We start from the raw sequence: 12,980 nt of genomic DNA on the forward strand, positions 1-12,980 counted from the left end.
AAGATACGACACAGTGTTATGATATGAATTCTATTTTAAACATACTCAGGCAGGAGGATCGCGCAGATTCGAAGCCAGCCTCAGCTGCGCGATCCTACTGCCTCCGCCTCTCAAGTGCTGGGATTATAAGCGTGCGCCGCCACGCCTGGCTTATTCTTTATTTTGAAACAGGGTCTCACTAAGTTGCAGAAAGCCTCCACAAGTTGCTGAGGCTGGCTGAGAACCTGCAATTCTCCTGTCTCAGCCTCCCAAGTACTTGGATTACAAGTGTGCATCACCACACCCACCTGCTTATTAACTTTTTAAAAATATTTCATCAAGCTAGGTATGATGGCACAAAAACCTGTAACCCGAGTACTTGGGAGGCTGAGATAGAAGGATTGCAGGTTTGAGGCCAGCCTCAGCAACTTTTTGAGATCCTCAGCAACTTAGTGAGACCTGTTTCAAAGCAAAACATAAAATAGAGCTGGAAATACAGCTCAGAGGTAGAATGTCCCTAGGTTCAATCCCCAGTGCTACCCAAAAAAAAAAAAAAGATTTATTTATTTAATCAGAAAACTCATGAATTAAGCCATAATCATCCAGTTCTAGCATACTAGAACACACAGACATTACTAAATCTCTGGACTAAGACCCTGACAGCAAAAAGGGAATATGAATTCCAGAAAAAGAGCTAACTAGCATGTCACACAGCAATGCCTGCAGACCCTCTCCCACTTACCACATACCTGAACAAATCCAAATGGGAAGAAACGCTCTGTCTGCCCCTGGGAGCCATGGTGGAAGGTCTGACGCCAGTCTTCAATGAGTGCAGGGAACGTGCAATTGTATAGGTCTCTGTTATAATTCCTATTGGACTCTCCTAAAAACAGTCATAATTGTGAAGGGTTTGGAGTAGACCTCAAAAATGGCCCACATTGCTCCCCTCCTTGCAGCCTCCCTGGACCAGCCCTAGACTTGCTCTGGCCAGTGAGGTATCAGCAAACCCAATGCAAGCAGAGGCTGGAAAAAGGCTTCAGCCTTGGGCATGGCTCTGCACTCTGAGGCCACCCGTAAGTGACAAATGAATCTGAACCTGTTTGCTGAGGGAAGAGGTCACCCAGTCAACAGAGCTGAAGGAGTGGCCACGCAAGGCCCTCCACCAACAGATGACCTACCAGGTGGCAAGAGACACATAACAGATCCCAGTAGGAATTAACTGAAGCATCCAAGATGGAAGAACTACCCTGTTCACCCAGAGAATCGTGAGCTAAAGAAAATCATTTGATCGTTGTCTGGAGCCACTAGATTCCAGGGTGGTTTCTTATGCAACATAAGCAACTGATACAATGGAGAATCAACAAGCTAAGCACTCACCCTGGTACCATACCACCCCTTTCAGAGTCATATTCTGTAGCGGATGGATCATGGCATTCCAGAGAACAGAGTGCTCACTGGGACCATCAACAGAATCAAGTGGAATGGACCTGAAATCAACAAGACACACATGTCACCAGAAAGCTAGCAACAGATTGACCATCTGATGACCCCTGACTGGTCATCGGTCCACTGTCACTTGGGACAAACCGCTGATGAACACAACACAGAAAGAAACTGACCCCCTGCTTCACCTGAAAACATGTGACCTAGTATCTAGATTTCAGCTCCAGGTTCGTCCCAGGTTAAGTGTCCCCGTCAACTTTCTGTGAGTTCACAGTAGGCCATGCTAGTTTCCAGGTGAGGTCATTAATGCCAGAAGGGAGAAGTGATTTATCATGAGTCTCTCATACACACAATGAATTTATCTGCTCAATGAAGGGACACTTTGTTTGGTTTACCTTTTTTGCTTTTCTAAGCAATGCTGTGCTTTTCTTCCTTATGGCCAAATACATGCCTCATTATTTCCTTAGAGTAAATTCCCAGAAGTAAACTGGGTCAAAAACATATTTTCAAAAAACTCTGGACAAGCTGGGCACAATGGCATACACCTTTAATCCCAGTACTTGAGAGGATGAGCCAAGAGGATCACAGATTGGCGGCCAGCCTCAGCAATTTAGCAAGACCCTCTGCAACTTAGTAATACTACGTTTCAAAATAAAAAGTAAGCCATGGTGGCACACACCTGTAATAGCTGTACTTGGGAAACTGAGACTGGAGATCATAGGTTTGAGGACAATCTAAGAAACTTAGCAAGAATCCGTTTCCAAATAGAAAATAAAAAGGGCTAGGCATGTAGCTCAGAGGTAGAATAACCCTATGTTCAATCCCCAGCACCACAAAAAAATATATATAAAATAGGATGAGGGATTTAGCTCTAAAGTAGAACGTTCCTGGCTTGAATTCCTAGTACCAAACCAAACAAAACAAAACAGGTAAAACCCTTTGGATTTGTTGCCAAATGTGTCCAAAATAAATACATGAATTTATGCTCACAGCAGCTGCATAAGAAATGCCCACTTCTCCACATCCTTGGTGCTATCCTCCCATCCGCAGAGGTCTGGAAGACCGACTCTAGAGCCCGCCTCCACATGCTGGGTCTGCGGCTCCCTCCTCCTGTACCACAGGCTACTCCTTCTGTCCATGGTTAATGTCTTCACGCCCTACACAAGCCTTTACCCAAACCGCCAAGAGCAAAGTGAATCACTGTGCGTCAGTCAGACAGTGCCCAGGACAGCAGGACACATATCGCTCATTTCCTCACTGGTATTAGCACTAGGATTTTTACCAACCAGCCCTTTCTCCCACACATTCTCTCTAATCCAGCTTTCCCATGCAGGCTTTTCAGAGTCAGTATATTATTTTATTTTTTAGGGTGTGTTTATGCATTTGTCCCAGTAGGTCTACTCTTCAAGCACAGTGGTTAGGGACACAGACACGGGAGGCAGACTGTGCCACCTACCAGCCAAGTCCATGAGCGAGTTGCAGTATCTTTATGCACAGGATGTTAATAGCTTCTACACTTCAAGGAGAGGTTATGAGAACTGAATGTATCAACAGTCTGACATGTTGAAAGCTTTCTAGACATATTAGCTATTATTAATGGAAAGGGTCATAATTCCTTCTTAACAAGTCTCAGATGACTGTGGCAGTGATGACACTGTCCCTTACATGTGCTTGAGTATAGCCCATGTATTCAATAAATAATATGTGGGTATTCAACATATGCTTATCTCCCCAGAGCAGACCAATCTTCTGGAAGACTGTCTCCAGACTGGAGGATGCATTCTTACTCTGGCTTGTGGACTCCACATGCTTTCAGTGACCTTCTGGATGACCAGGCTTCAATGGGTGTCCCACCCCAGCTGGAGGAGATGAGTCCAATGGGATACTGGAGGGTGTCGTAAAGGTAGCGCCCAAAGAGCCAGCACACTGCCGACATGTATGTAAAATTTCCATGGCCCAAGTTTTCTGTTCAGAGAAATAATTACAAGAAAAGAATCAGAAAGAAACTAGGTGAATATGAACTCCAGCTACTAGTGAGAAAATGGCTATGGATCATCTCTTCTGTTCCTTTCTGGGACTTGTCAAAAGTAAGAAAAGTTTGAGAAGCAATGAGAAGCTGTAGCACCAAGACCAAGCCTATCTCAAACCTTCACTAAAAAGAATCTTGGAGCTGGGCGTGGTGGCACACCCTTGTAATCCCAGCATTTGGGAGGCTGAGACAGGAGGATCATGGTTCACAGCCAGCCTCAGCTACTTAGTGAGGTCCTTTGCAACTCAGTGAGACCTTGTTTCAAAATAAAGAATAAAAAATAGGGCTGAGCATGTAGCTCAGAGGTAGAGAAGAATGCCCCTGGGTTCTATCCTCAGTACCACAAAAAAAAAAATATATATATATTGGAACCTTCTCTGAGGAGAATCTTTTCCAAAGGGTAAAACTTATAGCCTTAGTCATAATTTCCTTCTAGCTGTCCTGAATATTATTTCAGATGCTCAAAATGCTTGTTTCCATAATAAGGAAATAGTGCTCTCAGCCTGGCACAGAGGTCAATGTTTACTATTATGCTCTTGATCTGAGTATAAATAACTCACTTACATAATCAGGAAACCAAAACTCTAACCAGGCAAGTAGGCTTCACTATCCCCTCAGGTTCCTCAAAATCCAGAAATATCAATACCTCTCCTCACTAGATAAGTAGCACAAAGGCCATTGGATCCCTCTACTACCCTCTTCTCTGACTCCCCTCTTACCTGCCCACACATCCCCTGTGGAAGGGAAAAGGCAAGCAGGCACTAGGTAGAACAGAAATGTGTATGTTTTTCCTGCATGGAGTTATACCCAGCTTTATAGCTACAGTAATGAAGACACTGACAGATAAGTGATGAGAAGTCTGACCAAAAGAGAAGGCAACCGAAATCAAAACCAGTGTTTAATTTTCAGCAGTCTAATTCATTTATCCAGAGTACCCGGTAGCCAACACAGGCCAGAGTGAGCAATTTCCATGTCAGAGGAAAGCTGATGAAGAGGGGGTGTGCATACACATACAGCTGATGATTCTGTTCAACACAATATATACTCAAGACCCATAAGTAACTGGCTAGGCGTTGTGAAAGGTCCACACTCAATACTGTATATTCTGGCACTCTGAAAGTGGACAGTTAAGTAGTGTAACTCAATTAAATTTCAAATGAATTAAAATTGATGGAGCACTTACTATGTGTCTGGAATATAAGATGGTTGGAATAATACATCAGGGAAACAGCTGGAGAGTCTAAGTCTTACCAGTTTTGTTTTGTCTTTTGTTTGATGGTTGGTTGGTACTGGGGATTGAACCCAAGGGCATTCTACCCCCAAGCTATGTCCCAGAACCAATGTTTTTTAAATTTGGAAATAGGGTCTTGCTAAGTTGCTGAGAGCCTCGCTAAGTTGCTGAGGCTAGCTTCAACAGTCTTACCATTTACAGAATAAGAGGAGTATTTAGTTAAATAAAACACATAACAAAATATGGCAAGTGCCTCAAGAGGTACAAATAAGTATTAAGGAGTTTAGGCAACAACAACAGAAGTGTCAAATGAAAGGCAAGTCATAAAAAGTCTAATGAAGACTGACCTCCTCCCCTGTGCTTCCCCTAGGCACACTTCTATCACACCATCTCCCTATAATAACGTTTAGAGTATCCCTTTCCCCATAACTACCAGAAGGCAAGGACTTCCTCTTATTCACATCCGTGTCTCCAGTGTCTAGGACATAATCGAGTCAGTAAATGTGTGCTGGCTGGTGTTGGGTAGCTGTGGGGAGCTTCTCTAAGGGGATTCACTGATGGGCAGGTAGAGGGGAAAGGTGACTAGCAGGGATGAGGCAGGTGGGGACACCTGAAAGGGCAGACAGGAGTTTAATAAGCAGAATTGACATTCTAAGCAAAAGAAAAAATATGTAAAAAGGCACATGGAATAGAAAATAATGTAAAAGTGTTTTGCTGGAACAGAGATGATGAAAGAATAGTGAAAGGTAAGACTGGTGACTGGTGAGAAGGTTGGATCCACATCCTGGAGCAAAGAAAATGGCAGGAGAATGAGTGTTGGTAGAAGAACAGACTCCAAAGACATGTACATCCTAATCCCTGGACCTGTCTGTGGATGGGTCCTCTCTGTGGCTAAAGGACTTCGCAGATGTGATCAGAGTTAAGGAGTTTGAGACATGAAAAGAGTCGGGGACCCATCAGCTGGGCCCAGTCTAATTACATGAGTCCTTTAAGTAAAAGAAGCCTTTCTTTGGCACAACTGGAGAGACATGCCCACAGAAGAAGAGGCTCTGAATGCGGGGTAGACGAGACTCACTGTGCCCTACCCCAGGACCTGCACTGCCCCTCTCAGGTTATCACTGAAACATCTCCTCCGTCTGTTACACTCCCCTGACCACTCTAAAGTGCAAACACTACCACCTTCCAGCCCAAACCTCCATCCCCCAGACTCCCTATTACCTCCGTCCTGGATTATTTATTTAGTCTCACTAGTGCACACCACCATCTACTCTATCTCATAGAATCTACATTTATTTGGTCTCTGACTTATTTGGTTTTTTTTTTCTTTTTATTTCTTTTTGGTGGTACTGGGGTTCCTGGAAGCCCTTCTACCTCCGGGCTACACTCCCAGACCTATTTTTACATTTTTATTTGGAAACAGGGTCTCCTAAGCCAGCGCGCGCGGCTGGCTTCGAACCTGCGCAATCCTCCTGTCTCTGCCTCCCAAGCGCGGGGATTACAAGCGTGCGCCACCACGCCCGGCTTATTTGTTTTTTTAACGCAAAGAGTAAAATGAAATTTATATACCAAAGTATTATACATTCTCTAAATCTGATTGATTTAGAGTTTTAGGTAATGTGTATTAGTAAGAGTTTTAGGTAATATGTGGTTAAAAGTTTATAGAGCAAAGGATTTAACCAAAACTTTACCTGAATCTATTCTACTCCAGAGCCCCATTCTCATACTGGGAGGCTAAAAAACTTCAGATACTACATATATCATCTGCTAATTATTCACTTTCCATATTATCTCACACTGGACTGTAGGTACCATGGGGTCAGGTGTTTTGCCTGTTTTACTAACCACTATACTCACAGCATGTAGAACAGTGCCTAGCACAGAGTGGGACTCAGATATCTATTGAATGTTTTAACACTTGAAAATGTAGGGGCTCCTGAGGTCACCAAGGTAAAGCACAAAGACACAAGGGCCACACTTGAAGGAAAAAAAATGAAAATCAAGGAATGGGGAGGGAGATGACAGAGGAGAACTAGGAAACCAATATCATACAAACTAGGAAGCCCATGTCGTTTCTAAAACCAGAGGTTTAGGCCAAGGGTGGTGGCTCACACCTGTAACCCCTGTACTTGGGAGGCTGAAACTGGAGGATTACAAGTTCAAATCCAGCCTTAGCAACTTAGTGAGGCCATTTCAAAATCATATAATAAATAAAAAGTCACAGGGGTATATCTCAGGGGTAGAATGGCCCTGGGTTTAATCCCCAGTATTAGAGTTGATTAGGAGAGAACAGCCTCCATGATGGGAATAAATTGTTCAGGTAGAAGCAGAAGCCAAATTACAAAGGACTAGAGAACCACAGCAAGGTCCTTGCCGTGAACAAAAGGAAAACAAAAGATGTTCTATAAAGGCATAACAAAGACAGGAGAGAGAAGAGGCTTCACAAGAAAGCTGCTTGTTATGTTTGTCATGTTTTGTTAGAATAAAGGAAAGGCTGAGCCCTAAGAGCAGGAGCTGTATCTGTCTGAGTCACTCTGTGTCCTTGGAGACTAGCACAGAGCTTGACACTGCAGAGGCAGGAGATAAAGACTCCATGCTGAATGGACAGGAGGGGAAGAAAGGGAGCCTAAGGGTGGGAGATACCCTGGGGGAAGTAGAGCTGGCATCAGAACTGGCCCTGAAAGGACACCACTGTCTTCAGACATGAAATGAGGAAGAAATAGAAGAGAAGACAGGGCTGAGGTGGTGGCACAGCTCATGCTGAGTGGCCTCAGCATTCCGCTGAAGTTGAAATAAAGTCACTTCCTCATCACAAGGGCATAGATTTGCCCAGCACAGTGGTACACATCTGTAATCACACTACTTGGGAGGCTGAGATAGGATGACAAGCTTGTGGCCAGCCTTAGCAACAAGGAGAAATATTTATTGATGGAGTCTTGGGAAAGAACATGTGAAATGGTGGCCATCAAGAATGGGACAGAGAGTCCAAAAGAAATGAGTAAAAGGCTAGTTCAGAATAATAGATAGGGAGCAAAATGGGTCTCGCAGATTCCGCTTAGGGCACTGAACCATAATGTAGGACACCGCACATGCTGAGCGCTCACTCACCGGCTGTGGGCTTAGACCACTGTAAGTCCACCGCTCCAAGGTCCTCCAGCTCCCGCTCTGCCTGAACCAGAGAGACTGAGAGGATGCGCACAGACTGATAGGCAGCGGTGTTGGACAGCTCCCGTGTGGCATTAAACACCTGGAAGAAAAATGAAAATGTCATCAAACCTAGTGGGTGCCAACTGGCCTGCCACCTCATAGGAAACACTTCCAACCCACCGAGCCCCATCTGAGCCTTCAGTATGCTGAGATCAGACAAATAACCCAAACCAGAAATGGGCGGACTTTGACCAACAACACAGACTAAGATGAATCATGTTCTAGAGAGGGTTTAAATATAAAAGCTGAGTGTAGCGTGATGGCGCACATTTGTAATCCCAGTACTTGGGAAGTGGACACAGGAGGAACGCACAGGTTCGAAGCCAGCCTCAGCTACTTAGTAAGGCTCTCAGCAGCTTAGGGAGATCCTGTTTCCTAATAAAATATAAAAATAGGTCTGGGATGTAGTCCAGAGGTAGAAAGCCCCTTACTTACATCTCCAGCAGTACCACAAAAAAAAATAATATATATATGTGTGTGTGTGTGACTGTGGAGAGCAGGTCAGTGATAGACCAGAGGCACAGTGGTAAAGCATGCTATTAAGTACCATGCTGCAGTACCATGAAACTAGAATCCTTCTGCTCTGGAAAAGTATTTGACAATACAAAGCCATGGCAATTACCATATTTCTCTCCTTCCTTCCTTCCTTCCTTCCTTTCTTTTTTCCTTTCTCTTTTCTCTTTTTTAATGGTACTTAGAAAGCCTATGCAGGGAGGTAGGCTCATGTAATCCATACCAAACAAGAGAATTGTATTCAGAAGAAACACACCTGAGAAATGACTGCCAAAACATACTAAAGTCAGTCTCATAAGGCAGAATATAATGCTTTATATTCTCATGTCTTTGCTGCTAAATCGCCAGAGAAAAGCATGGGAGTCCTGGTAATCTGAAAGGGGGTTTTCAGGGTAACCGCTTGGAAGAGTCCTAAGGAATTAGACAAAGAAGCGGACTGGTCCAAAGATGTCCCATTTTCCAAAATCTCTTCCTGAACCCTCACCAGTTGCCAAGAGCACAGCAGTGGTGGCTTAGGGCTTATCTGGACAAGAAGATATGCACTCTGCATTTCTTCACTTGTCCTATGAACTTCATTCTTCTATGAGCTTAGGCACAAGCACTATTTCCTTTATTTTCTTTTTAAGTTATGCTTTTCCTTTATCTTAAAAATAGGTAATATCCCTTTTTTTTTAATGTGTGTTTTCTCATGAGTTTTCCCTATCCCCCAGGCCACTCCAGCATCTCCCAAAACAAAGAGCTAATGGGAGCGTCAGGAAGCCCAGCACCATCCGCCTGCAGGAACAGGCACTCCAGCTGAGTCCGGCTGCCACTGTGAGAGGCACAGGAGGCCGAATACTTTCCATTGGCCTCTAGCCACAGGGTGTGCAGCTGGCTCACTGTCCCTCCACCCACCACAGAGAATGCAGCTGGCCCTCTATCCCACAGTGGAAGAGAAATGATGGTGCCACCAGGGTTCCCCCACAGAGGACTTCACTCAAAGATGCTGCCCCTGGCAGCGCCCTCTGACTTGCCACCAAGCCTGCTGAGGCCAATGAGGTGGCCAGATGCAAATGAAGTGGCTCTTCTGGTCACAATGGGAGCCACAGCCTGAAATGCCCCCTGGATAAAAGCTGCTCCAGGTCTTCCCACTCTCAGGACTGAGAGTCTCAGGAAAATTCCACAGGAAATCCAGACCTGTCCTTTCACGATCTTGCCTGGCAAGGTTAATGTGAAATAAACATAAAAGAGTATGAACAGGCTGATGTATTCACAGTATATTCTGGCAGGGAAATTGTTTTTCAGTAGCAAGTACCTGTAAAAAGTCGCCTCTCTTGATACATGGCTCCACGCTAAGCACGAAGGATCATATGTTGCTTCCATGGAAACAGTGGATGAAACTGCTTTCATCCTTTCCACCCACACAAGCTTCCGCACTGGCTGGGAACTCGAGCGCCTCGTGGCAATGAGATGCCAGCTTGGGGAAGCAGCCTGGGGGGCCGTGCTCCTTGTCTTTTAGACCCGTTGCTAAAGCTTAGAATATTAATGCCAGGCCAATAGAGTCAGGATGGCTGGCATTCTCCTACATTGTTACCAGCACATGGAACTGGATGCAAAACAGCACCTGGAAGACTTCCATTTTTCAAAATCACATTTGTGTATTATTTCCAGAACTTGGAAGCCACAGACAGTGTTCACAAAAGTGGGGGTGAGGAAAAATTCCTGCTGTACCTGATGATGCCAATTACCTCTGAAACTGGTATCCTTTCCCAAGTATCACTAGGCCTTTTTGATAGAAGCATTTCCTGGGGGATATTGGCAGCCAACTTAGGAATAAAGAGCTTTGAGGAAGATTTTCATTTAAATGACACTTGCTTTCCCAGCTGATGAAAGGAGAAGCCTTGCTCCATCTGCTGAGATCAGATTTCATCTCATCAAACACCTCAGTGTAATTATTTCTCTACCAAGTATTTAAATGAGGATGTAAATGAATACCAAGGTATTTGAAGTCATTACAGCCGCTGAGGCCGAGGGAGAGCACCGCTGCCCCCCCAGGGACCAGACCATTCGCCATCAAAGCAGCTGCTCACCGGTGCTCATTCTGTAACCTTTATACTACGTCCTTGAATTAATGAAGACACGTCAAGAATCTATTTCCTCAGAGAATCCTGGCATGGGGTCTACAGGGGGGAAGGCATCCCTGGGAGAGAGTACATGAGTGCATGTGTGTGCATGCACATGTGCACACACGGTAAAGGACACGGGGAAACTGAAATACTGACTTTAACAAATTTGGAGACTCTAAGTTATTTTGTTATTTGCTATAGTATAATATAGCAACCCTAAAATTGAGGCAATCACTATAAAGAAGTCAGCCATCACAACACTTATGAGTGCGTACACGTGTGTGTGCATGTGTGCATGCATGCACACATATACCCTACTGGAGATTGGACCCAGAAGCATTCTACCACTGAGCTATACCCCAGCCCTATTTTACTTTGAAGTAAGATCTAGCTAAATTACTACACACACGTCTTGAACCTAAGATTTTTCTACCTCCCAAGTCCTGTGATTACAGGCACGTGCCACCAGGTCCAACTTCCTACAATCTCTTATTAGGATATGGTAGCAGCCCTTCTCTTTTGTATTTTAATTTCTCTACTTGCAAAGTAAAAATGTCTGACATTGGCCATCTTTTCTAAGCTTAACTAGAAATATCCAAGTCTTAAGACCTACCCTGACTTAGGAGGCGACAGATGAACATTTAGATTTTTCTCCATTTATAAACATCTCACTCAGTGTTATAAATAACATTCAATTTTAAAATTCCACTTTACCCTAACAACAAGATGGGCATACAATCTGCCATTTCCTTCTTTGAATGTGAAAAGTGGTAGGTTATAGTGAGAATCTTACCTCCTAAGAAAAGTCACATGAAGGGAGGGGAGGAGAAGGAAAGAGACAAATACATGCAGGGGGTTTGGGGGGAGAGCAAGCACACACACGCATGTGTGTGTGTGTGTGTGTGTGTGTGTGTTGCTGGGAATTTGTGGGACAGGAGCAAAAGGAATATGGTGGGAGTTTTGATCAAAATATGAGGTCCTACAGACTGTAAAGAGACTAAAAACTTGGCTTTCAGTACTATCAGCACCTAAAATTCTGTCTTGCAAACCAAGAGCATGATTTAAAACAAAAAATTAAAAATGAACACTTGGATGTTTCAGATGGAACCTTTTTTCTATTCCCTTACATCTTTGAGCTCATTGCCCTGAGCACAGAAGATGCTTGAGAGTGAATTCTAGGCAAAAGAATGTGTTTACTCTGAACAATCAAGATCTGATTTAGCGTGACAGAAAATGGGATAGGATCCCTTGGCATAGACTGCTATTGAGAAAGTGACTATATAGATACAAACAGATCTGGTCCTTGCCTTTCTGTGCAAACATGGAACTGCAATTAGAGCATTAAGGAAATTACTGTTTTCTTTAATGACTTAACAGGAATTCCACTTCTACACAAAATTATGCTTTCTATCAAGAGATAAAAGTTCAATTTTGTGTCCATTCACTTATGCTAAAAGAGTCCAAAGTTCAGTTTAATGAGCACTTCAAAGTAATGGTAGGTAATGGTTAAGAAAATATAAATGCAAGAATTTTGATTCTCAATTAGAAAATTAATAATTAAATGAATTACATATGCCCAGAGTGAGATCTTTTAGTAGCATTATTAAGTAGGTTTTTGAAAGAAAAAAAAAAGAGAAGAAAAAGAAACTATGAAAAACAGAAGTCAGAGAAGCAAACAAAAGTCCTAAAGTCTGTGAAAGGGCTCCGCTCAGTAAGACCTTCAGAGAGGTGAAGTGAGATCATGAGCTAGCTGTAGACACTTTTAAACCTCTAAATTAAACGTTTCTCAAAGGTGGTAAAGTATGTAATGAAGATAGAAAAACAAATAAATAAACTGTAAACTCTGTTTCAGAGAAAGTACTAAGGAAAACAGTAACCTTTCCAAGTTCTTAACCTACAAAAGAAAACACTCCAAAGTGTGTGTGTATGTGTGTATATATATATATATATATATATATATATATATATATATATATATATTATTACTGCCAATCAGTAACTTCTGACTTAATCCATAACTTACCTTCTAAATTTGCTAAATCAGATTAATTAGCACATAAAAAGCACTTAGAAGAGATCCTGGCACATAGTAAGAACTTAATAGAAACAGCCTGCCTTTCCTTGTGTTCCTCCCTTCTCTTCCCTTTTTCTTCTTCGTTATCATCAACATTATTTATTTTCCTGAGATGCTGCAAATTACCTGTAAAACAGTCATCTGCATGTTACTCTGCCCACTGCAAAGCCATACATCTCCAAATAAGACATCATGAACTCTCAGGATGGAGTACACTGTCCCCAGAGTCTGTTGAGCCATTACTTCAAAAGGTCCACCAGGCTTCATAGGATCCAGAATCACCATCCAGGTGTTAGAGGGTGCTGAAATAACAACAGGTCTCCAAGGCATTAATCAATCACTTAAAGTGAAATTAAAGCCCAGCCAGTACTCATTTGTGGCTATTTCCAGCCTCTCTGATAA

The 12,980-nt window shown here is 43.2% G+C and overlaps 1 protein-coding gene across 1 annotated transcript in view; it reads right to left on the minus strand.

Annotated features, from left to right (window-relative positions):
• The window catches only part of SIAE (sialic acid acetylesterase), a gene marked incomplete at both ends in the record, with an annotated part of 47,029 nt that overhangs the window by 21,134 nt on the left and 12,915 nt on the right, over positions 1-12,980 (minus strand). The window contains 5 exons of the mRNA XM_080718862.1: positions 729-862; positions 1,357-1,466; positions 3,210-3,387; positions 7,788-7,926; positions 12,705-12,880. Coding sequence (XP_080574988.1) covers positions 729-862; positions 1,357-1,466; positions 3,210-3,387; positions 7,788-7,926; positions 12,705-12,880 — 737 coding nt within the window. The remainder of the gene's footprint in view (positions 1-728; positions 863-1,356; positions 1,467-3,209; positions 3,388-7,787; positions 7,927-12,704; positions 12,881-12,980) is intronic.

Source organism: Muscardinus avellanarius (genome assembly GCF_963383645.1).
Source record: "Muscardinus avellanarius genome assembly, chromosome: 1".
Classification (NCBI taxonomy): Eukaryota; Metazoa; Chordata; class Mammalia; order Rodentia; family Gliridae; genus Muscardinus; species Muscardinus avellanarius.